General features: G+C 40.9%; 2 protein-coding genes across 2 annotated transcripts; both read right to left on the minus strand.

Moving 5' to 3' along the window:
• Positions 1-1985: 1985 nt before the first annotated feature.
• On the minus strand, positions 1986-4263 carry LOC134851121 (CWF19-like protein 2). The gene is made up of 2 exons (XM_063867059.1): positions 3252-4263; positions 1986-2933 (listed from the first exon to the last, which is right to left on the minus strand). Exons 1-2 carry the CDS (start codon positions 4258-4260, stop codon positions 2293-2295), a joined length of 1650 nt encoding a protein of 549 aa, XP_063723129.1. The 5' UTR covers positions 4261-4263; the 3' UTR covers positions 1986-2292.
• Positions 4264-6153: 1890 nt separating this feature from the next.
• Positions 6154-13058, minus strand: LOC134851070 (ubiquitin carboxyl-terminal hydrolase BAP1-like). Its single transcript, XM_063866974.1, has 5 exons — positions 12744-13058; positions 8578-8868; positions 7989-8190; positions 7544-7819; positions 6154-7281 (listed from the first exon to the last, which is right to left on the minus strand). The coding sequence occupies exons 1-5, from the start codon at positions 13052-13054 to the stop codon at positions 6316-6318; spliced, it is 2046 nt and encodes a 681-aa protein (XP_063723044.1). The 5' UTR covers positions 13055-13058; the 3' UTR covers positions 6154-6315.
• Between the last annotated feature and the right edge of the window lie 12634 nt (positions 13059-25692).

Raw genomic sequence — 25692 nt, forward strand, 5'->3', positions numbered from 1 at the left:
TGTTTTGCAATCGGTCAGTATTCCTTAAGCATTTTGAGTTTTCGATTCTGATTGACTGAAATGTTTTTCCATCATTCGGTATCTCAGTCATAAGAGATGCCACCTCAACAATTCCACTCAAAATCTTCACGCTTCAACATCTGATCCAAAGTGCCTTGCAAAATTCAAATGGTTTCAACTAAAAGAAAGCTGTAACAAATTTTGACCAGAAGCAGAGCTTAACTGTACTTTTTGTTCTCTGGAGTTTTAGACCTTTTCATAAAAATCTATCATAAAAACCTGCTGTATATCGGACAATAAGTTGAGGTCAAACTTCTAATTTGTTTCAAAAACACGATTATTAGTTTTTCATTTCAAACAAATTGACTGTTAAATTTTAAGCGATCTTTCAACTACTTTGCTTATTGCGAAGTAAATTGCTGAGCAAAAAAGATTAATAGAGAACACTTCAATTCCCGTTTTTATATCAAACTTTACAAGACAAATAATGCAATTCAATGCCTAAAAATCACACATTCTAAAAATAAAAGTATTGCAACCAGTACAAAAACTACTACTATCATAACCTCAACTTTGACTACTACTGGGATACTCAGAATCGTCAATTTCATACAACACGTGTTCGTTTGCTCTAATTTCCTTCTTAATTTGACGGTAATTTTTCACAATTTCGTGAAACTCGGGGCCAAGTACTTGGTACTGCGCCAAAGTGTCTGATAAATTTTTACATTCATTTTCCGCCCTTTCGATTTCTCTGTCTAAATGGTCAGAAATAAGTTCAAGTGCATTTGATTTGTCTTCATTGTACGTTTCCCATGTAATCTCTAGTTCCATTAACTGCGCCTTCTTTTCCATAGCGACTGATCGCATGGCTAAAATTTCGGTTTCCAATTCTTCTGCAGATTGTCTCGATTCCACCTCTTCGAACACTCTTTTTTCTTCAACCGAACTGCTTACAAGATATCTTTCAAACTGTCGATTACATTTCTTTTCTTTATGAACTAACTTTCTAATAATTTTATCGCATCTTTGATTGTGATTAAGTGTCTCTGATAACGTTTTTACAGCTTCCCCTTGAGTTTCGCATCCGGTCATTTTAATTATGTTCTTCAAAATCTTTTCCAGCCTTGCTTCTATTCTGTGCATGCTTACTTGACTCTCATCACTGTTTTTCGCATTTTCTCTTGATCTTCTTCGGAGGCACAATTTCTCTTTGACATCATCTGAAAGGCAAGATTCAAGTTGTGCTGATGCTGACGCTTCTAGTAAAGCTGCGCTTTTTTCTTCCTCTTCGCAAGCCAGGGCCACTTCTCTGTAGACACAGTATAGAATTGCATTGGCAACATAGTCGCGCACTTCGTTACCTCCAAAATAGTTATTTTTCTCTTTTTCCGGTGATTCTGCAGGACTGTTTTCCATCACGAAAACTGATTTGAGGTGTGTAAACTAATCAAGAGAAGTCTGAAAATAACAAATCTCCGAATCTGGCAAAAAGAAAAGTTTTGAAAAAGTTCACAAAATTAGTTCAAATTTAAGATTAAGTTTTACAAATACGGTGCATAGCTGTTCCTAACTTTTGCTTGCACATGATTGATTGACTATATGCGTTTATAGTTGAGTCCACTTGCATGCCAGATTATTTATAACAGTTTTAAATGAAAAGCGTCCCATTACTTTTTGACTTGACTCCATATTCTATTTTATTGCATGAGTCATATTGAAATCCAATATTGCAACGTTTTATCTCGCTGATTCTGAAATTGCAATCGGAATATTTTCCTAATATTTCCAAATGGAAACAGCCTTTTCGCAAACGCTATTCACTTTTCCCATGAAAAAAACCTATACAGTTTGAAACGTTAGCGAAAAAGAAGTTTTTAGAAAAAATCAAGAATATCTACTCAAAATACCCGAATTGCTTCAACAAAACTTTCGGAGCTGCGCAAAAAAATGTGTTTTGAGATGAAAGATGGAATGAAAAGATCTCAGATGATAACCTATTCATCAATAATTTTCCTGATGAGCGGATTCAAATGTTTGTCCGCAGATGAAAACACTGAGGGAACTTTAAATCAAAGGACTACAAAAGACATTTATCAATAAGTTTTTTTGAAATATTCTATTCACTTGAAGATAAAGTTTTTTTTGTCGCAGGGACTGTTCGCAAATAACTTTTCCGCCAGAGCATCAAATCATAATTCCATAAACTCGAAAGCCTGGTCACTTTTTGAACTCAACTGTCTTGAACATAAGACTCTAGATCTCTATACCACAGTCAGTACAAAATCCAATTCAGCTCAAAACATCTTTTTTGAACCTTTCAACATTCTTCAATTGCGTTTCTTTGTCCAAAGCCTTCGGTCTATGAATCACAAAGTCATCAAGATCCGACATTCCTCCGACAACTTGTCTCGCAAAGTACCTCGGGAAGAGCGAGCAGTCTTCTATGACATGTGCAAAACCTCCCGGATCAAGTCCAAACTGAACCGTAAAGTAAGATAAGCCTTTCGGGATTGTTCTTCTGACGTCATTATTTTTCAGGTCCACTAACTTCTTGTTCATGCTCCATTCCTCTTCCGATTCCATAATCGCTTTCTTGAAGAACATCGGAGCTTCCGAGTACGAACTCCTTCCGACTGGAATACATTCTATATACATGTGGAAAAACTTCTTCGAGTTTCTAAAGCACTCCACAAAAATCACACGTTTCTTCAACTTTGCAAATTTTTCCACTAAAAATCGTTTCTCTGCTTCAATTCGCTCGAAAACTTCTTCGTCTAAGAGTGTGCTGCAGTTGTAGTGTAGAACAGGGCATATTAGGCAGTGATTTTTGACGAGAGGTGTATCGAATGGTAGAGATAAGTAACAGTACTCGTTTGATCGGACCACGAGACGTTGTTTGCACGCTGCACTGTTGAAGCACAGGTAGCACTCTGAAACAAACAAGACCGCTGGTGCTGAAACCATTAATTATTAATTTGCAGTTTATATTTCACTTTTTCCACGTCAAAAGACTCACTCTTAAGTTGACAAAATGATCCAATAAAATTATGGGCAGAAAGCAATTAGGCTGAAAAATTCTCGGGTAGTTCAACCAACTATGGATTGCGTAATCTATTATGATAAAAGGGCAAATTTACATGCTTACATACATGTGACACTTAACTACTTGCTACAGAAATTTTCATCTGCAGCATGAACTTTTTTTCCGATCTCACAACTTTCAAAACATTTAACACTAAAAAACCTACCATCCATCGTCTGCAAGGCTTTACGCTGTTCACTCTTTGCATCTTCTTCCATCGCCCGATCCTCTACCCCTCCCGACTTCTTCATTGCCTTCGCACTCTCAAACTTATCATCCAGAGTCTCAAAGCCACGCCCCCTTCCGCCCATGAACTTCATCAAAGCTCTATTCTGATTTACAGCTGTCTGCGACTTCTCTCTAACCAGCATATCATTAATAGATTGACCATCATCGTCAGTTCCATAACGAACACGTTTACCATCACTATCATGAGTCTCAATTTTGCCTCTGCGCTTTTTCTGTTCAATGCCAGAAGAATGTGAACTGCTAGATACCGGAAAAACTGCACCTGACGGTCCAATTTTAGTCAACATGACTTGATTTCTAGAGGCTTCATCGCTTTTGGCATCCTCAATTAACTCTTTAAGCTCTTCAATCTTTTTAGAATCGCCCATCAGTTCAGCTTTCAACAAGTCAGCTGAAAGTTTGTTCAAATCTGACTTCGGTTTTGCAACTTCGGTTCTTGAAATTTTGCTGAGCTCTCGAGGGCAACTTTTCACACTCGAAAATCGAGTATCATTATCATCACGTTCATTATCGTCAAGCTCATCTCTTTCATTATGTAGTTTATCAGAACTATTTCGATCTTTATCTGGATTTTTAGCCGAAGGCAGCCCTTTCCCTCCGTTCTTCCAGTACGGGTTCAACTCACGAGATGTTATCGTTTCTTCCAATTCAGTATCGCACAATTTGCTTTTTCTTTTCCCCTCTTCTTTTTCGTCTTTCGGCTTTTGCTCGTTAAGCTCTTTTCTGCTTTTGGCGCTTGATGAAAACATAAGCTCAAACGGATCAATTGTTTCTGTTTGAGATTTTTCTTGTTTAGAATCTGAAATTGGTGTTTCGGATGTTTTTTCAACCCACATTTCTTCACCACTACTTGAGCTTTCACTGCTGCTAGATTTTGTCTTCTTTTTAGACTTTTTCTTTTTCTTTGACTTGTCTTTCTTTCCCATGCCGAACCTGAAGTAGTTTCAATTGAATTACTGAGTACTAGAAGAGCTTTAACATGATATACAATTGGATTTCTGCGAAAACCTAAAACAAAGAGGCGGACCACTTCCGATACATCACACATTGCAAGCAAAGCTAGCTGCAAAAAAAAACGAAAATCACTAAGTCCAAAAAATTAATCTAAAAAAGTGTTGATACATAGAACCACTAAAATTTTTGAGGGAAGACATGTCAAAAAAGACAATTGCCAGCAGACAAACTCGCATGAGAACAAGATTATGAATAAAAAAAATTTGAAAAGACTCAAAATTTTCTAATAGAGCATACCTTCAACCCATACCCCTGCACACACGAATAAGATATTATCGCTCTATAAACTACCTAATACGAGGCGATCGATTAAGCCAATACAAGATTAGCCGAAATTCTTCAAGGTGAATAAACGTTTAAAGCGAAAAAAATAAGGGAAACAAGCACAGCCGGCCGCTGTGAGAGACGCACAGAACGTTCCAATAGCCCAAGAGAACGTTCCAATGTCCCAAGTGCCAAGGAAGCGCCTGCGGCTTCGAAAAATAAAAGCAACACTTTCTGCGGCTAAAAAAAAAGTTTTTTTATCCGAGTACAAAACCTACTCGCTCACATTACTTGCTCAAAATTGAACATAAAATCAAAAATTTCCAACCAGTTTCTCTCATTACTGAGAGCACTTTGGGTGTTTTAAATGTCATTCGAATCACGACTAAGAGGTCTTTAACATGATATAATACTTGACCCATTCTGATGATTATTTAAGGAAGCTGATTTTAGGTGTGAAAAATAAAACACCCGAAAATTAAATTCGTCCCTATGTTCAGCCACTGAAACAAGTATAAAGAACTAGTAATAAAAAATTTTTAAAACTGAGACATGCTCAGAATATATCTGCTGGCTAGAAATGTCTGTCGTTACAATTGATTAAATGATTTTGTTAGGCAAGTTGAAATGTTCCTAATTGATTACGTTTACTAATCGCAAGCGTAACACAGAGGCGAAGCTGCCATTCGTAAACACAAACAAGAAAACGAGAAAACTAGCTCGAAAAATTTAAAAGACCCAGCCTAGAGCCAGTTCAAAAAGTTTCAATGAGCGCAAACACACTGGAAAACAAATTTTGGAAAGTTTCGACAAAATATGGCCTAGAAGGTCTTTAAATTTTGAGAAAATTTTTTGAATGACACTTTTCTGATAGCAGTAACCCAATTTGAGAAAACTAGATCAATAGTAATATATATTATTCCGCTGCAAAGTCTAAGAATTGAAATCCATTTTTGAAATTAGAAGTCGCTCAAGTTTTTCTCGCCATTTCTGCTGTCGTAATCGTCGGAAAAAGTGATTTGCCTTTGTTTTAACAATTGAATTAAATTGAACTTAAAAAGCATCGAAATTCAAAGCACAAAAGACCAAGTTTGTTGACAAAAAAAATATAAGACTTTTCCTGGAAAGAAATTACAACCTGTATAAGTGTCTTCGCAACGTCCAATGACACTGAAAATAATGAACAAAGAAAAAAAGGACAAAATAGTCCTAAAAAGATTTCGTTGAAAAACTGAATCAGGGTACTACGAGTTTGACGTCCTCGCATCTGCGCCATCCCCGCTTGAAAATCTGCAAATACTATGATCAAAAAAGCCGATAGAGCAGATGAAATTAAATTGCTAATGCTTAGCAGCAACTGTGAAATAATCATTTCAATTAAAAGTTAGGCTCGAAAAAAGTACATTCGTAATTTAACACTAGGCTCGCTAGCTCGGCTGTGTAATGAGCTACATTTTATCCTTTTCTGCTATGATTCAAATAAAAACTCTCGGATTTATTCAATATTCATGCAATTATTTCAAATTTAAGAAAATGTTCAAATCAGAGAACTGTCAATTATAAGACATTTGGACAATTTGGACAAAAAAATTGGCTACAAACCAATAAAAATTATTAAAATAAACTCTATATAGAAATTAACACAATATACATATATTCAATCAAAATAGTAATAGTTAAGTTTACAATTTTGACGCGCAGTTCTATCTTCTTTTAGGTACTTTGCTTTTTCTCCTGCTTTCTGAAAACACCGGACTAGAAGCTGCTCTAACTGTCGCTGAATTGGAAGAAGCTAGTGAACTATTCGTAGACACAGTTGAACTATCACTCGAAGTAATTATTGATAAAGCGCTTGTTTTAGACGGAGGTTTCGTTCCTGAACTAGTCGATGAATTATGATTTGAACCGTTACTTGCAGTTCCGTTTTGCAAATGATTTGAATTTGACGACTGACCACTAAGTGATTTACATTGATCACTATTTTTATCTTTAGAAGAATTTAAATCAGTTTTTGCCATTGAAGAATCGCTACTTTCGTCAGAACTTCTTTGTTTTATAGTATAAGATCCAGTTGTTTTTTCAACGTCAAAAAGCCCGTATTTTAAAGCATATGCGAAATATTTCAAAATGAAATCTTGGTAATTATGACTTCGCCGCTTCTGATCGACCACATATTTTTGGCGTTTTGCCATTTCTTCTTTCAAATTAGATCTACAAGTTTCAATTTCTTTGTCAATTAACTCCATAAGCTGGTGAATTCTAGGCGCAGCTAAGAAAAAGTGCCCAGATCCGTCCTTATTGCTATCAGATGTGTTGTTTTCAGATTGGGTATCAACGAATAATTGCTCCATTTTACATGAATTTTGAATATTCAGAGCTGCTATATTGGCTAAGGTTGAAGTAGATTCTGGTTCGACTACTAAGGGACTATTACTTCGCATTTCTCTCTTCACCTCTTTCTGGAGACTACTCAAAGGTAGGTTGTCGCTCAGATCCGATGGACTGATATCAGATGCATCTGATTTCGATTGATTAGCATTGGACTCACTTGATGAAATATTAGTTGGCGTTGTAGTTCTGCTGTGGTCTGAAGCCTGCTCGATCTTGACAAAAATGTTGGTTCCCGAATGATCAGCGCCTGATGATTTTACAGTCTCAGAAGCATCAGACTAGAACACCAGTTAAAAGTAAATAAATCGGTCCTTTTCAGAGAAGACTCGTTAAATACAGGAAATAATGCAGAGCTGTTACTGATCATAAAAATAATTGTTGAGTTGGCACACCGATTTCTGATGATAATTGACTTTAGACATTAATACACGATTGTTAGCTAGAAAATCTTAGCTTGAACATCGGAAAAGATTTAAAAATATTAGTAGTAGAAATCAAGAGCTTCAAAAACAGAAACCAGTTAAGAAATACAGCACTTACAATTTCAGATTGGGGAGACTCCAAGTTGGACTTGATCTCAAAGTAAAGCTGTTTCTCCTGGTTCGAAATCAATGGAGACGCTAAAAAATCAGGATACGTTTTGAACCAGGTAATCTTTTTCTGGAGGTCAAAGAAACCTCTCTGCATGAGGGTTCCTGAATTGGGAGACATCGTTCTCAATTGACCGAGGACTCTCGAGTCGTCTGCATTGCACATCGAGGGATGAAATTTTTTGACCAGCTGTCGCGTGATTTCCATCATGTTTTCTTTGTTAGCCTGAAAAAATATATGGCATCTAATTGCAGCGAGCAAGTTTCCTGCTTGTGTTCTCAAATGTGTCAATTTTCAATTTCACCTTCTTGCATTTACTAAAATGTTCTTTTTATTACTTCCAACTTTAACCAACTTCAAAGAAAATAAATCACTTGTATCTTAGGTTACTCACCTCTAAGTATTGTATCTTGGACCTGAGCTGTCTTCGTTTATCAGGTATTACACTGAGCAGGTTGAAGCACACTTCTGAGTCGAAAGTCAACACTCGGTCCCTGATGACTTGTCTGAATCTATCCACCCATGTTTCCCCTCTGTCTTCCCTCCACCCGCCGTGATTAATCGGGTGGGGTTTTAGACCATCCAACTCATACAGTCTAGAATATCGGAATAGCCAGTCAACACCACAAACCTGGCTTTTTTGCGCGATCGCGAAGACGATAGCCAATAAACAGTTGAAAAGTGTCGATCAACTAAAAAACGCCAAAAAACATGATCTTGAAGCTCTTTGAATTTCAGGACTCTTTTATTTTGGACATTTTTCGATAAAACTAGCTAAAAAAAGAAAAAACATTGTGACCAAAATAACTTTTTACTGTTGTTCATTGATACTTGAAAAAAATTTCATAACTTAGATTTTCTGCCTCAAGACGAAGAAAATTTATCAACTCAAAATGAATTCAAATGTTCATATTATTTTCGAAGTTTCTACAAAAATGAAACGAACACAGTGAAAAATGATTTCAAACGGAAACTGAACCAACCTATTGTTTATTGGAACGAAAGATATGTAGTGGAACTGATCCACAGTTGTTGCTGTCGACACTGCCTCCAGCTCACTCGCATACAAACTACTACTACTGCCCATTTTATTCTGTAACCTCTGTTCAGGAGTCGAGATATTTTTATTTGCGAAGGAGTTGTGGTATTGCTCTAATTTCGCATGTTGGCCAAAGTACACGCCCCTCTGATAGTGAGAGAGGTCTTTCGTCTCTTGATGAATTTGAGCCAGAAGATCTCCGACCTCCATTTTTGACATGCAGTTCATAATTATGCTGTTAACACAAAACTTTGCGTCAACAAACTATTTTGAAAAGAATCTGAGTCTTATACGTAAGCTGCAAAAAAAAATCCCATGAGCAGTAGCGAACCTGCATTCAAAACAGAAAATACGAGTCTGAACAAAAGATCCTCATTGTTTAAATGTCTGCCAAATCATGTATGGCGTGGCATGGTTAGGAAAAAACAACATTGGTTCCACAAAAAACTTTATGATGTGCGAAAACAACTCACCCAGAACCAAGTAGGCTCTGCTGTCTACTTTCAGAACTTAAGACCTAATACAAAGCAAAGAGCAAAAAGAACAATACAGAATGCCTTATTTAACGCGAACAGTTTACATAAACAAATATGCAAGAAAAACTTTCTTAGAGTGACCCTAGATTCTGACTGCGCCCTATGCCATGACGTATCGGCGAAGACGAACAAATTAAAAATTGTTCGTCTTCGCGCGAAGTATTCGATCACATCCATAATCCATATTCTGCTCAAATTATAGCGTAAAAACAAAATCGGTTGTACATTTAGGAAAAAATGCAACAACATTAAACGTATAAACCATATATAGATTGAAGAGTGTAGGCGATAGAACACCACCTTGTGGTACACCTTGTTTAACATTTTTCATTCCAGAATTTGCGTCTCGAAATTTAAATAATGCGAATTGTTTTTGGAGATAGGAGAGCAGCAATCGCTTGATGTTGGTTGTTAAGTCTGAGTTAATGTCATCTATGAGGACGCTGCGATTTACAGTCAAAACCAGCTGTTAAATTAAGTGCAACCAAGCGAGTTCTTTGGCATGGTTTTTCATGATTAAGTCTTCGTTCATGTGATAATGATCAAAGTAAGTGCCCTCACGGTGATTCGGTCTTTCCTAAAATCGTGTTGGTGATTTGCTATTTGTATGTTTAGGCGTAGCTAAGGTATAAGAACCCTTTCCACCAGTTCCGCGACAGTATTGTTTTCCATTTCTCCAGATCCTTGTCCTGTTTGGGGTGAATTATGCGTGATATTTTCATTATTTGTGGTATATTGGGAGTGTTGATAGCAAGGGTAATGATTTGCGCCAGACACTTAGGGCCAATTATTCCGAGATAGTGTAGCCAAATGGGGGCAATGTGATCAGTGCCTAGGGCCTGATTCTTTAGATTTTTTGAAAGCTTCCTGTACCATCAGCGGTGAGAGGGTAATTTGGCAAAGCTCAAGTTTTCTAATTTGGCGCATAACTATTCTTGTCTGTTTTGCCAGGCTTTTATGGGTGGGGGACTGCTCTTGCAGACTATTGGCGCAAAGCTTTGCATTGTAGTATGGGGTCTCGTCAAAAATGATTGGCTTGTTGGGAGTTTTTCGAGGGGTTCGTCCCGACAGAGTTAAAAGTGGACCATACCTTGCTTGATCTGGATTTATTTTCACAATTTTTCCGAAAAGAAATCAACTTTTGTCATTTTGGGTAGGGTTGATTATTTTCATATTGAGAGGACATAAGCTGCGATTATTTCCTCAGTTTCTTCTCTGAACTTTTCCCAATTGGCTCTACGGACCATGATATAATTTCGTCAGGGATATTCTATGATATCTATGGCGCATGTTAAGGTGATTGTTATTGAGAGGTGATCCAAGTCCAGGCAAACTATAAGCTGTGTTTTTCAATTAGAGTTCATTCCAAGGCTGGGCGAAATCGGACTGCTATCGGGCGAGCTTGCGCATGTAACTGTGATGCAGGTTGATTCATTTTCATTCGAAATCATTTAATTTGATTTTTCAAATTTCGTGAGCTAACTTTTCGCCTCTTAAGTCAATATTTAGTTTCGAGTACCAAAAGTTATTGTGTGCAAATAGATCTCTCAATATTATAGCATCTTCTAAGTCAAGCATCTTCTATTATCATAAATCCTAGAACTGGTATCAGGTCTCCAAACATTTCTGATACTATTGAGTTTATTGTAGGAAATCGCTTTCCACATGACGAGAAAAGCCTAGTACCCGAGATGAAGATCGAATGTCGGAGGTCGCACGACGATATTCTTCTGAAGGCTCAGAGGACAAGCAAAATAAATTTCAGGTGGAGGCTTTTATTGAATACAAGCTGATCACTCGCAAATATCTCTCGAGTGATTTTATAATGTCTATAAACCAAGAGTATATGTTATTGCTTGCACTCAACAACCTTATTTAACATAGTTATCAGTAACGTTCAGTCATTTTGTTTGGATCAGCGAGCCTTTTTTGGAGTTGACTGTTTTAGTTCAAATGTTACTTCCTGTTTCTTCCCCCATGGTATTAACTGATCCTCTAATTCGCATCTTCTGTTTTTTGAAAGTAAATTTAGCTCGTAGGCGTTAACACCAACTGGACCTCGAAATCGTTGTTCAGGTCCAATACTGAATCAAAACAATAAATGGCGTTTAGGGATGTGACAGCTATGTATCTTCCGGGAGAAAGTTACAAACGTTTTCTTCACATTATTGCCGTTTTTGAGCGTCCTGTGGTATAAGGATCTGCAACAAGCATAATAATACCTCGGCAAAATCAACGCACTTAGAAATTAGAATAGGAATCAAAACACTCCAACGGGCTTTTTTTCGACACTATTACAGGTACTTGAAAATCTTTTAGCATCCTAAGAATCAGGCTGAAAGGGCTTCGATATGATATAACACTCCACACAGTCCAATGACTACTTGTTGCACCTGCTTTTGCGTGGAAAACAAAAAACTAAAACACACACGAGTAACAAATTCCTCACAATTTACAATGGTCGGACCAAAACTGAGGAAAAGAACTACGATTAAGAGCTTTGAAGTCGCGACCAACGAGATTGAACCCCTGTTCATAGAAACGACAGGCTCGGAGTACGTATTATAATAATAATAACAAAGGATTTAGGAATATATTCCAAGGGTTCGCATAAAACCCAGTCATTGCATTGTTCAAAGTTTAGTTTTCAGTTATAAAAGTAAGTTTCTTCAGGTCTCTACAGTTGTTGCATTCGCATAAAACGCGCCAAGTGCATGTGTCTGATTCGTTGTAGCGAGTTTTGAAAAACTTTGTGTACATTCCTAGAAGTCTGTTTTTGCATTCTGGGTCAAACAATATGTCACATTTGAAGTATTCGTTGTACAGATTGGCATGACGACATGCCCGAAACCAGAAATCTGACTCGCACTTCTTCAGACGCATTTGTTTGCAGACGAAATTTCGTGTCATTTGAGCTCTTCGGTTTCCAACGTCAGTGATGCTTACATGGCTTCTCCAGTCGATGTAAACTTTTCCAGCTAGTATTTTTGCAAACAGCAGTCCAACATGAAGCTCTTGGTATAGAGACAAAGGAAAGATGTTAAGGAAGGATGCTGAGTTTGTCTTTATAGGAGATATGGCTATTGCTTGTCATGAAAATCCACGAGATCGCTTTCCGCTGCACACTTTCTATGATTCCTAAGTCGCCTTTTGATCGTTTCCAGATAGCTGAACCGTAGCACAGAATTGGCACAACGTAACAGATATATGCGTTTTTTCTGGTCGCGAAATTCGCCTTTGAGAGATTCCTTTTGAGTACGAAGAGAGCGTTTAAGGCTTTTTCAGCCCCCTTTTTTGCGTGTTGCGTCTATGAGAGCGTGTCGGTTATCAGGATACCCAGATCTTTCATTTCTTCTGGGTACGTATGTAAAACATAGGGCTGCGTGAAGTTTGCCAAAACACAAGAATACGCAGACGCCAATACTAAGAAACATCTAGAGCTAAACAGTAATACCTTCAGACAAATTGCACAATGGTGTTGGTATGGTGTTAAACCGATTAAAATTCCAAGAAAACGATACCTCAAAAACTTACGGGCGTTTTCGTCAAAGCTATGCATAGGAATGCAACAAACCTGAGCAACGCATGACTGGCACAGGAATTTTCTTTCACTTGGTGAGCAAAGTATACATTATCTAATTCGCTTGCATCCTTCACATAGTTGAAGTGGTAGGCTTGACGTCTTGACGTTCTTGTCTGACCCGAGGGAGACCAACGAAAAAGGAAGATGAACCCATACACTATACCGTTGGGAAACTCCCCGTCGATATCATAAATTTCGTCAACCTGGACTCCCTGCACGCCCATGCGCTCCATGAGGAGCGTGAATACACCTGGGTCGCTTTCCAGTTCATGCCAGACGGAAGTGGACATTTGATTGTGCATTGCATGCTCTGAAATCTTACTCGTTTACAGTGTTTTAATTGTTTTTTTTTAAAATTTTCAACAATGTCATATTATTGTTTTAATAAAGGAACATGGGTAGAGGCAATAAAATATTTCAGTTTTAAATCAGACGGGGAATCCAACTTAACACGCCTTCCGTCATGCCACGGTCCGTGCACAGGTTGGACAGAGCCATACCAACGCCATATAAATACTTTTAGGAATAAATCAAGTCGATTTTAAAGCATCCAGAGAATTGTCAATTAAAATCTACCCTCCTCGATTATAGCACCAATGGAATTGTCTATGTTGTATGTATTTCTAAGTTTTTTGCACCCCTTGAGGCAAACAATTGCACTCCTCAGCTTGCACTTATTTAGAGTCATACGAAGTTTATTGTGTCGGAGTATGATTCGGTCCGTTTTTCGGTTAATTTCTGCTAGTTTCTGGACGGTTTTTGTAGAGCCTGGTGCTGCTCCTCCACTACACAAATACATAGACAAAAATTAGTGGAACAAAGCTGCTGTGTTCCACATCCAGAAATCTTTGATGGTATTTTAATGAATGTGAGGGGGCTTGATAGGGGGGAGGTTACAAAGGGGGGTTGGTAAGATAAAGGTTCGTGGTTAGAAAATGTAAAAAAGTGGGCCTTATTACCGTAACCATACAACCTATTGGAGTAGGAACGGCTATAAAATCTAAATTTTAAATTCAACTGTTGAACTAGATAATCGACTGAATTTGTTTTGAAAATTTGTTGCATTGAGAAGAGTTGAAGGTTTTTATAAACTATTGATATCATATTAACACCTGTATATAGACGAAAATTGTAATTAAAAACAAAAATGAAGAGAACAAGAGTGTCGTTACCAGAAAAAGGCAGAGACGTACAAAGGCACAATCGCCCAATAGGGCAGCCGAGAGATAACACCGGTTAAAACGATGCCAATACTGCAGAAGAAATATGTTTCAGTTAACATGCAAAGCAACAAAGAAAAGAAAAAGGTGATGGACACAACTGAAGGAAAGCTAACGAAACGAAAGAGTGCGTCTGTCACTGAAGTTGATCTAGAGACACCTGAACAAAGTATTGACGATGTCGAGAAGAAAAGAACAGAATCAACGCAAATGCCAAACGCTGAAAAACAAGTTGAGCAAAAACAATTGAGTTCTCGCCAATGAGCGATAGAGCAACAACCCGGAAACGATAAAATACGATTCCCAGATAAAGAGGACATACTTCACGGAGAGATTTGCAGCTATGGTGGGGATTAGGCCGAAAGATAAGGAGGGAATGATTACAAGGCCCGGCAAAAGCAAGACCTTTCGAACAGATTCTACCATTACAACGGAGGCCGGCGATGGAGGGCAACAGAGCAAAGAATCCACAGAGAAAAAAGCGTGCCACTCAGCAGTACCTGTAACAGAATTGAAATTACCACCGGTGGATTTGGGAGACTTGATGCTAAAGTTGGAGCAGAAAGACAAAAAGCTCAAGAGCGGCAAGGAAGACCGAGAGGAGATGACAAGAGAGGTCCGATACAAAAAAAATTGAGAATCTTGACAACTACTCCACCTTAGCAAGAGCAACTGAGGAGAAATTACAACAAATGGCTGAAAGAGTAGAGACAACTGACAAGGAACGAGAGAAGTTCAACAAGAAGGATATGGAGGTAAAGAAAAAACGGTATGAAACTGTAAATGACAAGCTCTGGAGTCTGCAGACGTGAAGGGACACGATGAGCAGAGACCAAGCTGAGAGTTGCTGTGGCATACAGTCTAAATTGGATGCGCTCTTGAGAAATTCTATCAACCAAGATAAAGCAGTAGCAGAGAAAACAGTGAAACATTCAATAAGAAGGGTAGACTTTACGGATCGTAAACGGTAAAGAGAGCAACAAAAGGAGGTGCATCAAATTCAACGAGAATTCCAAGGGAATCGAACGTACACGCGAGTGTAGCACCAGATGCCATGAGATGGGCAAACACTTGGGAAATGATGAACGAGATTTTCAAAGCATTTGCCAAGAGAAAAACGGAGTCAAGCGAAAGAGGAGGTGGCAAGTCGAGAAAGACTTTCAAGAATTCAAAAGAGTTCAAAGGTGATTCGGATGGTTGCATAGACACGTGGGTTGAGGTGATGAGGCTACATCTTGAGCAATACAACTGGAATCATGAAAAACAAGCACGCACGGTGATACTAAGCAATCTGGAGGGCACATCACTGAAGTGCATGGTTGCCAAGAAGGAAAGAACGTGATATAGCGGACAGGACTTTCGAAATTGTATTGAATCGTTTTGGATCTGGATTGAAGGTCATCAACCTTTGATGAATTTTGAGAAAAAGAGACAAAGGGATGGCGAATCGATTGATCGATTTTTGGATGACAGAGAGCTTGAGAAGAAAAAGTGAACCGGAGGAGTCAACCAACAGGAAGAACTTGAGCATTGCTTCAAAATTCATCGATGTTGGCAATCTATTATACGCTATCGAAAGATAACGCACAACCCCTGAAGAGTTGACACAGAAAACCAGAGAACGCATGTTAATGAAACCAAAGAGTTAATCATTTCCAGAAAACCGAAATCTTCAAGGAGTGAGCCAGTAACAACGGTCGACGTGGTACAAGCCGAGAGACGACATGTACAAACGCAGGTCAAGTTCAAATTGTGAGTCGTCAGATCATTACGTAGCGGAGTGCAACTCTTAAAAACAAGTAAGGAAAGCCTGCGTTATGCACCAGACGAGGACGACATGCACCAGATGTAACAAGATGAATTTTATAGTGAAGTGATAATCACGATTGGCGCGAGATGTTTCTTCTACCAGGAAGGTGCTTCAGTATGGATTGCTTTCTCTTTTTCGGAAGCCGTAAAGAATCAAATCACCCGAAACACAAGTTAGCGCTAGCGGCGAAATACCAGAAATAGAAAGGCTGGATACCAAAAATAGACATGCTGAGAGTGACTTGCAGAACAAGGACGTGATAAAAGATGAACTGTCGACGAAATCTGTGAATGTGGTGATCGAAGAGGAAAAAACCAAGGGGCAGAAGCCAAATTTAGGCTGGGGATGAAATATCAGAAAGCAGCAGCAGATGCAATGCATAAAACGAAACAAGATTTGGCAACATAGGAAATTGAACAGAGGCTAAGACAGGAAGTAGAAAAACAACAAAGAGATGAGACGTTGTCAGCAACAAGAGCCCAACGTGAGATAAAAGACAATCTGAAGACCAGGGGCAATTGTTACACCTTAAAAATGGCGACTAGAAACCTTTCGGGATCACGAAGATAGGAGCGAGAATAATGTCAATGATCACCACAGGTGGCCACGAAGTAACGCGGAACTTACGCGAACCAAGTGACCAAACACTGATGTTTACAGACGTATATGCGGACTATTTGCGAACCATTAGTCCTCAAACTCCATCGAAAGCGATCAGAGCACTACTGACAAGAGGCGGTGGAAAATCGATAAGAGTGGACAGCAGGTACACCGAGGCGTATGGTTCATACGAGGTCATACTACATATAGATGGAATCATTATCTACACAAAGAAATTGACAAATTGATAACGTGCGATGATGACCTGGCGGGCCAAATTTTCGTGGGTCGAGAAGACCTCATGGTGAGGGCGATTAAATATTGCGCAACGCTAGCGCAATTGAATATTGCGCAATGGATATTGCGGGAGACGCTATGCATTTGAGCACGGTAGCGGACGTGTCTGCTCATGTAGTAGACATAAATGGAAGAAAGACGCATTGAAAAGAGTTAGTGAGCGTGATACCAAAAGGGGACATGGAGACGGATCGAATTTGACAAAGAAGACCTGAAAGACTCCAGGATCCGGTTGTCAGCGGCAAACATAGGGGCACTAAGGGTACTTGCCAGAACAACGATAGGACCATTAAATTTGAGACAACGCAATATGTGGATGAGTTTTTTTTGCTATGGAAAATCTAGATGAATCGGATCAATTCATTTTGGGCAAGGATTTCACCAGGATCATTGATTTAACGATAGATATAAACAATGCGATGTTCAGGATTCGAAATCTGGAGAGGAAATACGAAGTAAAAGCGGTAAATTTGATAATGACACAGGATTGCAAAGCTCCGGTTTTCTTGAGTAGGAGGGCGAGGTTGAAAGCCAATGAGGCTGCAATTGTAATCTTGAGCATGAAGAACAACAATGAACTCAGTGATAATAAACAACTATGCGTAGTTCCAAATCCAAGTAGCAAAAGTGCTGCTATTTTAGGAAGATCATTCTCGATCACCAAGAGTAGCCTCTGTGTCAGTGTCTTGTTGAATACTCTTGATATATCAATTACAATCCAGATAGGGAGGAAAGTAGGATACGCCTTACCGGTGAAAACTAGATATAAAATGACTGAATATATTAACAATTATGAAATTTTGATTGTGCGAATCATAAGGACAAGAAATGTATCTTGAGTAGATTGAAGCGAATAAAAAATTCATCGGTTGTCATCAATTTATTTAGGTCAGAAACAGAGGATGGACTGTCGAGCTGTTCCAACTTTCCAGAAAAACCCACAACAGAGGAATTGGAATTGGATCAACCGGTTTTACCAGAAAAAAACATGTATGTAGCGAGGAAAAACGGACGGACAGCTCAAAGCCATCAAGGTGGTGTTAGATAGGAATCAGGATGTTTTCTCGGGACACCAGGAGGTATTGGGTGTTGTAATTTTGTTGAACATGAGATAGAGTAAGAGGAGACGGCGGTACCGCACAGGGAGGGGGCGAGTTGCATGACCCCACACACATCTGACGCTTGTAGAAAAGAAATAGAAATGCTTCTAAAATATGACATGTTAGAACCATCCAATTCACCGTGGGCGTGTGGAGTAGTGATGGCCAAAAAGAATGGATATCAACTGAGATTTTGCGGTGACTTTCGATATCTGAGTTCCGTGACGGTGAAGGATGCTTATTCCATCTCGAGGATAGATGAGAGCCTTTCAAAGTTACGGGATGCATTTTTTTTACAAATCTTGATCTGGGATTGGCTTCCTAGCAGGTACCACTTAGGAAACAAGATAAAGGAGAAAACGGGATTTGCTTGCCAGCTGGCTCTGTTTCAGTGTAAAAGGATGCCGTTCGGCCTATGAAATGCGACAGCCATTTTCGAGACATTGATGTCATAAGCACTAACAAGAGTAACGAAACATGGCAATGTGTTGCGTGCAATGCATGATGTGGTGATAGCGACACCGACTCTTCAGGATCATATCAGATCCAGACGCAAGAGAGGCAGTGCTGACTGGGAAGTCACTAAAGACTGGACATCGGTTTATGAGCTTGCTTGGTTTCGCGAACTAATTTAAAGAGTTCATCAAGTGTTACGCGGACACGGTATACCCGATGCAAAAACTCATGAGACCTAAAGGCAAGAAATTTACATGGAGCAACGCAGCAGAGGAGTCCTTTCGGAGAATAAAACGAGAGTTGTGTGAGGCTCCGGTATTGGGTATCCCAACAGAAAATAGCATGTACGTCCTAGATACAGACGGTTCCGTGGTCGGGATTTCTGGTATTCTTCATCAAGAACAAGAGTGGAACGGCAAGAACATCTTGAGATCAAAAGCATACGGGAAAAAAGTCCTGAGCGATATCGAGAAGAAATATGGGGCGCCCAAGGCGGAGATGCTTGTGGCGGTCACCTTTGTGGAGAAATACAGAGCATATCTGGGCAGCGAGCCATTCAAAATACGGGTTGACAACAGAGCACTGTCTTGGCTGAAAAGGGATTCAGTGGATCATAGTTACATAGGAAGATAGATAGTGCGTCCAGATGGCTACGAATGATAATTGAGCACCGGAAAAGAAACAAGCACCAGAATCCGGACAACTTGAGTTAGAAAACAGAGTTTTATGAGAGACAAGAACAGATTGAAGCTGACAGGCCAGAAATAAAAAATGATTTTTCGTTTATGGACAAGGAAACCTATGACAGCTTACCACTCACAAGATGGCCCGATAAATCAGGGAAACCGATCGAGGATCACCCTGAGTTAGCCGTTGAACACCAGGTGACAAAAATCCTAAGAAGGCAATCGGGAATGCCTTTGTAACTTTTGCTAAAGTCGAAACTGGTCAGTGAGACTTCGAAGGCGAAAGGATACGACCTAGAGGAAATCGAGAAAGGGAGAGCAGTAGTAAACTGGCCGACAAAAAGCCCGTGGACATGAATGAGAATTATAATAAATCAGAAATCACGATGATGAGGAGAATCAAACAGGTCCGCGCCGAAATATTCAGTGGGAAGACAGAGAACTAGAGAGTTAAGAAGTGCTGGGGACGTTAGTCGAAAAGTTTTCCCATGAGATACTCATGCAGACCACACTCAGGAGTCAGATGATACGGACGAAAACTCCACGGAAAGCGACGACGAGCAAGAAAATCTTTGCACGATACTGAAACAAACAAACAGTAGGAATCAGGACAGAGAAGTTCATACGGACCCCTCGTCTGGAACGTACAACTTGGACTCCGATGATGCAAGTGGACGAGAAGAAGTAGAGATGTTAGCGGCATCGAGGAAACCCTTCAGGCAGTTGTCAAGCAATTCAATTATAAGGACGAATCTAGAGTTCGAGAGAAACAGGGAAACCTGGAGCAAGATCGTGTATGTCAAGTTGAGTGATGATATCCACAACCCGAGAGAACTGACAGGACAAACTATGGCACTGATGGAGCACGTTGAAGCAAGGTACATGCTGTCAGACCTAATTCGGTGACCGAAAAATGAAAAAATGAATAGCCATCACTCCAGATCGATCAGAACTGGGGAAAAAGAAAAAGAAGATCTGGAACAGAAATAGCTACAAGATCTTGAGCCACCTCTACAAGGAACAGAAGGGGCTATTTTATCACACGGCGGATGGCGCGGTGGCCTGAAAGAGAAGACATGAAGAAAAATTACTTCACAAACACAGCCTCATCATATTACCGCAGCTGTATCAAACAGAAAAGCTGTTCAGGTCAAATGATCAAATGGGACATCAGGGAGTAGACAACAAAAAACTGCAACGGGTCTTTCAGGCAGTGAAAGACCCGAGGAAAATGAACTGTCCACTAAAACTGGTGGAAAGCTCGGAATTCAATGAGGTCGTGCCGATAGACCACAAAAAGTTCTACATGACAGAGACGGAATATAATCAAATACTGGTAACTATAGGCCACTTCACGAAACTGGCGGAAACAGTATCGTGTCAAACGGCTTCGGCTGAAGAAATTTATGATCACTTAATCACGCACCCGATCTCGAGATATGGATGTCCCATGACTTTTCAATCAGACAGCAGATCGGACTTCGTCGGGGATCAGACGAAAGAGTTGATGAAAAGATCCCACATCATTAAAGAAAACTCGACGAGCTACCACCCAGAGACAAATGGACTGTTTGAAAGTCAAAATAAGACACTAGTGAGTATGCTTAGGGTATATTGCTTGAAGTACATGACAGATTGGGACAAGTACTTGCCCCAAATGTTGGGAGCATATAACAGCACGCAACACTCGACAAAGGAGACCAGTCCATTCATGATGCTGACAGGCAGAGAAAGGGCAATGCAGTTGACATAAATTTCCCTAAAAAACGAGGGTCAAAGGGCAACAAGAATTGAATGAACTGTGTAGACGTAACGCAGCTCAAGCGCAGATGAGCCAACGCAAAAAATATGGGCAAATACTAAAGGCAAAACTGTACACTGTGATTGTGGGACTGTATTTTTGGGTGTTTTAAAATGTTGTCTCTCCAAACGGAACAAAATTTTTTTTGAAGAAATGGAGAGAATCGTTCATGATAACAGAGGTACACCAGCAAGGTCGGTTCTATCGCTTGAGCACAGGACGTACCGCGCATTTTGAAAATCAGAAGCCTCAGGTTCCCGGTGACGATGAAAAGATTGAAGTCCACTCAGATTAAGGTTTTTTGCGGAAGACGATTGGAATGAACCAGAGCAGAATGAGGTGCCAGATTGGATAGAACCAGACAAGCCTATGACTATGGAGTTAAGAAGAGGAGGATGCAAAAAGACCAGCTTGAGATACAACAGATATTGTGAGGACTTCTTGATTGAATTGATTGACAAGATAAATCCGGATGAGGTAGGGGCAGTCTTGGTGAAAATAGGTGACCTAGTCCCGGACAAGGAGTGGCAGATCATCGATGATGATGAATATTTCTGGCAGGAGCATCACAGCGCACCAGAACGGGAGATGGATCTAGAGCAAAACGAAAAGAAAAAAAGGTAGCATAAAAACTTGAGGATTCTAGAATGGAAATATGACCTGCCAGCGTGGAAAAAAGCGAGCAACAAGTCGACATATCTGCAGCTAAAGGTGTGAAGGAAAGAAACCCATTGTTTGACTAGATGTATCCTCAGATAACCTAAGCTCGGCACCTTCGACGAGGACGTCGATATTTTTTTTGTCCGGAGAGTGGGGTGGGACTTACCCACACCGAAAACTTTATGATAAAAAACTCTAGGAAACGAAAGAAACCTGCGGATTAGAGGTGGAACAAGAGGAAATTGAGCCCGCTATGGGGAAAAACTTCCAGTCTCAAATTTGATATACCGAATGAATATTCGGATAACATCTTGATCCCAGACAGCGATTTGATCCTGTCAGAAAGGACCAGTGCGACCTGCATAACAGCAGATATGAGCTTCAAGGTTAGGCTCGGGGCGGCTTTCAAAAGAGGATATCAGAATGTGGAGTTACTGTTCAGACAAAGACCGGGATTGGCAGGTCTGGTGGCGTTCCCAACCTCGGCACCACAGGTGCCCGGCAAATACTTGTGCTTTTTGGTAACAAAGGTCAGTGAAAAGAATGTGGTGGATCCTGAACATGTGGTACTGCCCTCACGAGACTAAGGGACTTTTTGGTAGAAAGGGGAATGAAGGAAGTCTCTTTACCAGTTTACAATCTGAACAGAGGCAAATTGAATTCCCGAGAGCTGTATGCTATCTTACACGTGGTCTTCGCGGAAACGGAAACAACAGTACATCTACACAAGATATATTACCAGAGCCTTGCTTGAGTCTCGAGTGGGTACAAGGGTCTCGAATTGGGACTTGAATCTCGAGTTGACACAAGGTTTTTGAGTTGAGGGGCGATGGTACAAGGAGTAGGATTAGGTTTTAACGTACTGTCACGACAGTCAAACTGAAATATCAATCCAAGTCGCACAGTGCTAAAATAAAAACAGATCTGCATGAATTTACAATTAATTAACCATTTGAAATGATGCACGCAAATATGATGTTTCACTCACTGGAGCAAATAATGGACTGATTAGCGAAAAGCTCATTTTATCAAGACTGTTAAAAAAACTTTTAGAAGCTTGTGAACGGGGACTACAACAATGGTAAGAAATGGACAAGTTTAAAACTTGATTTTTCGTTTTCAGATTGAATTTGATTGATAATCAAGAAGAATCAGGCTGAGACGATCGAGTTTGAGGAGCAAGAGTATCAGTGAGGATCTACTAATTCACGCTGCGCTACGGTTTTTCTTGAGCGATATTCTGGTACGGTATGTTCTTGAGTGATTATCTGATACCGTATTTTCTTGAGCTTTCAATAAACTTTAGCAATGGCCGATCGCATCTGGAATTCGATGCCAGTGGCACTGAGAAGCCCACACTTGATGAGTTATACAGGCGTCTGAGGGATCTGGACCGTTCTCAGGTGGACGAGAGGATGGCAATAATGCTGAATTCCATCTTGCAATTAGAATCGCAAGGAGAAGGTAGGGAGTCAGCAATGCAAGCAGTGTTGATTGTGAGACATACAACGTATGGAATGTCAAACCAGGAACAGACTACATGGCTGTAGTGGAACACCGACGGAGGCTTGAGAGGATTTTACCTGGCAAGAAATCCTGGCTTGAGCAATACCACGGAATATGGTGCTGGCGAGTTTCCTCTACCGGCCAGGACAGCAACAAGAGCTGGAGCTCGGCAGACGGGGGAGGCATATCCGGACGTCAAAAAATTGGGGAGAGAGTTGGAGAAGGCCAGAAATAACGGTATCAAGGTACCCTGGATAGGGACTAGGCTACTCGGAACAGGGACCAAGCCACCCTGGACAGGGACAAGCCATTTTGGATAGCGACAAAGCTATACCAGAGAGGGATACGTTGAAGGCCGAGTTGGAACAAACACGAAAGGTGCAAGAGATCGCGGCAAGCCGCGACCAGCTGAAGTCGGAACTTTAGCAATTGCAAAAACGGCCGCAGGATGTGGGGAGCTGCAAGGAGCGAAAGGCAAGGAAATCAATGGATCTCCTGATGACTCGACCCAGACTCGAATCAAAAATGGAGGTAGACGAAGTACCCAGGGCGAGCGGTCGTTTTAATCTCAATAGGGTGGCTCAAGAACAGAGGAGCGAGGATCTCGAGACGTGGACCCCTCCGGAACCCACTCCGTCCTTGAGAGATCTAGAGTTAAGCCGGATCAAACCGTTGATGTTGGATGTGGCACTACCTTTAACTGGCGGTAGTCAGGTTAGTGCCGGAACTTCGCGTCTCAAAGAGGTGCAATAGAACCACTGAACCCCGGAATCAGAACGAAAGCCACACATCTGGAGGAAACAACCAGTGCAAAGCGCCGTTATCTCAAACTATCAGAAGGATGTTGAAGGAAACTACCGCCAACACCACAAGGAAGACTTCAATGAAGCAGTATGGGTGGAATACTTCACGAAACCCAAGAAACCGGGCTCGGTTTTTTTGATAATAGGCGACAGTCTCGTCAGGATTCTGACGAGAATCCCAGTACAATGGCTAGTGGAAATCTTGGTTTTTTCAGGCGCGGCGATGCCTCAAACGCTAGCTTCACTGGAGGTGAGGAAAATAACCACCGTCACCATGATGACGGGAACTAACGACGTTTCTAACAACGAGGCGAGTCGAGGAAGTTGATGAGGTTGTCAGAGAAGGTGAGCTGCCTCTTGCAGTCAGCGAGGATATTCTTGGATCCTACGATACTTACGATCTGACGGTACCATACAATCTGATGCAGGACGAGAATGGAATAAATATGATTGAAACAGTGCGTCAAATCAATGAGGTTGCTTGATGCTGCACACATGATGGAGGATTCTTTACCAAATGGCAGCTCCTCTGATGGCATCCAATTTGATCGATTCGAAGGCATGGAATGGTTGAATAAAATCTTCCAGAGGCACGTCAGCAGTCTAGAGTCCGATTTGCTAGATACTGGTCAATTTATTTTTTGTCCACCTCCGAGGCTTCTTTTTTCCCAGTCGGGCCAGTGGAAGATAGATTAGGGGAAAAGATCGACTCGAAAAGATAGCTCAGCGAGAAGCAGGAGCAGACAGCCGGGCTCGACATTCCTGGAAAAGAACGCAAGGGAGTCCTCAACGCCGCAGAGCTCAGTCGTGACGTCAGTTGTGATAGCAGAGAAAGGTAACAAGAATAAGTTCTTAGCAGAAGGCCCGGTGGAAGCAAGCAAGGCCAGATACCTAGAAAGAGTGAAGAAACTGGACTTAGAAGAGTTGGCCTGTAGGCGAGAGTTGATGGATTCCTAGAGTTCAAGAGCCTTTCCCATTAGGACCTGATCAGTCACTATTGTGTGGACTGGTTGAAGTCGCACGAGGCGCATTTTTCTCGAGAAAGGACCTTGGAGACGGCGGACCTCACAGGCATCACGAGAAGTTCGATCTTTGGTCCTGTCAACTTTCGACCCTTTAAGGAGTCCAGGCATGATCGCGGAGCCACCGAAACACCGCACGGGCGTAGCTAGAATCAGAGAGGCAGTACCGGCGCAATTGCGAGCAGCGGAAAAACATCTTGATCCCAAGAGCATGGGATTCCTGATACCACCTGCGCAGGTCAGAAGTTGGCGGAGGATTCGAGTTACGGAGAGGAGCGTGGAACGTCTCAGTTGGTCAAGGCACTGGCTGCCTATACCTGCTCGCACTCGGGAGCTGCTAAAGTTGTGATCGTCGCGGGATTGAACTTTTTGGCCTGAGAATCTTAAGTGCTCGTTGCCGGGGCCGAGTTTAACCAGATGTTGACTCTGGTTTAAATGGTTAATCACAGATGCCATGTGAACCAGAGTTTTTACTGTTTCCAGGGATGAACGACCACCTGCATGCAGTAAGACCACTGGAGCCCTTGAGGAGTGGAAAGCCCACCACCAAAGAAGATCGATGACAAGGGTGGTATTCACTTCGTCACTAGGATACACCATGCCACCTGCTCTTTAATTCGTGTACGCGTTGTTGGTCCTGATAGTGTAAGGCAGCGGACTGCGTATACTGATGGCAAAACCGGGAGCTGGAACCGAAAAAATTGAGACTCCTGAAATTGGAAGTGGCAGCGGCCTGGCAGGACGTGTCTAATGCGCTGAGAGGCTTCTACGAACTGGCAGATACCTTGATTGTGTTGGATGAAGTAGTCTTATGTCTGAGAGGTTTCAAACCTGTCTAGACAACTCAAGTTCAATCGGAGATAACAGAAGATCATCATGTGATCAGCCACTTGACTCTGGGCTTATGGTTCCGGAGCATAGAGCTCACGATTGTAGGCTTTTTGAGTAGCTCGAGGCGGCCCATATATTAACGAAAGAA

This window comes from Symsagittifera roscoffensis, chromosome 7, assembly GCF_963678635.1.
Source record: "Symsagittifera roscoffensis chromosome 7, txSymRosc1.1, whole genome shotgun sequence".
Lineage (NCBI taxonomy): Eukaryota > Metazoa > Xenacoelomorpha > Acoela > Convolutidae > Symsagittifera > Symsagittifera roscoffensis.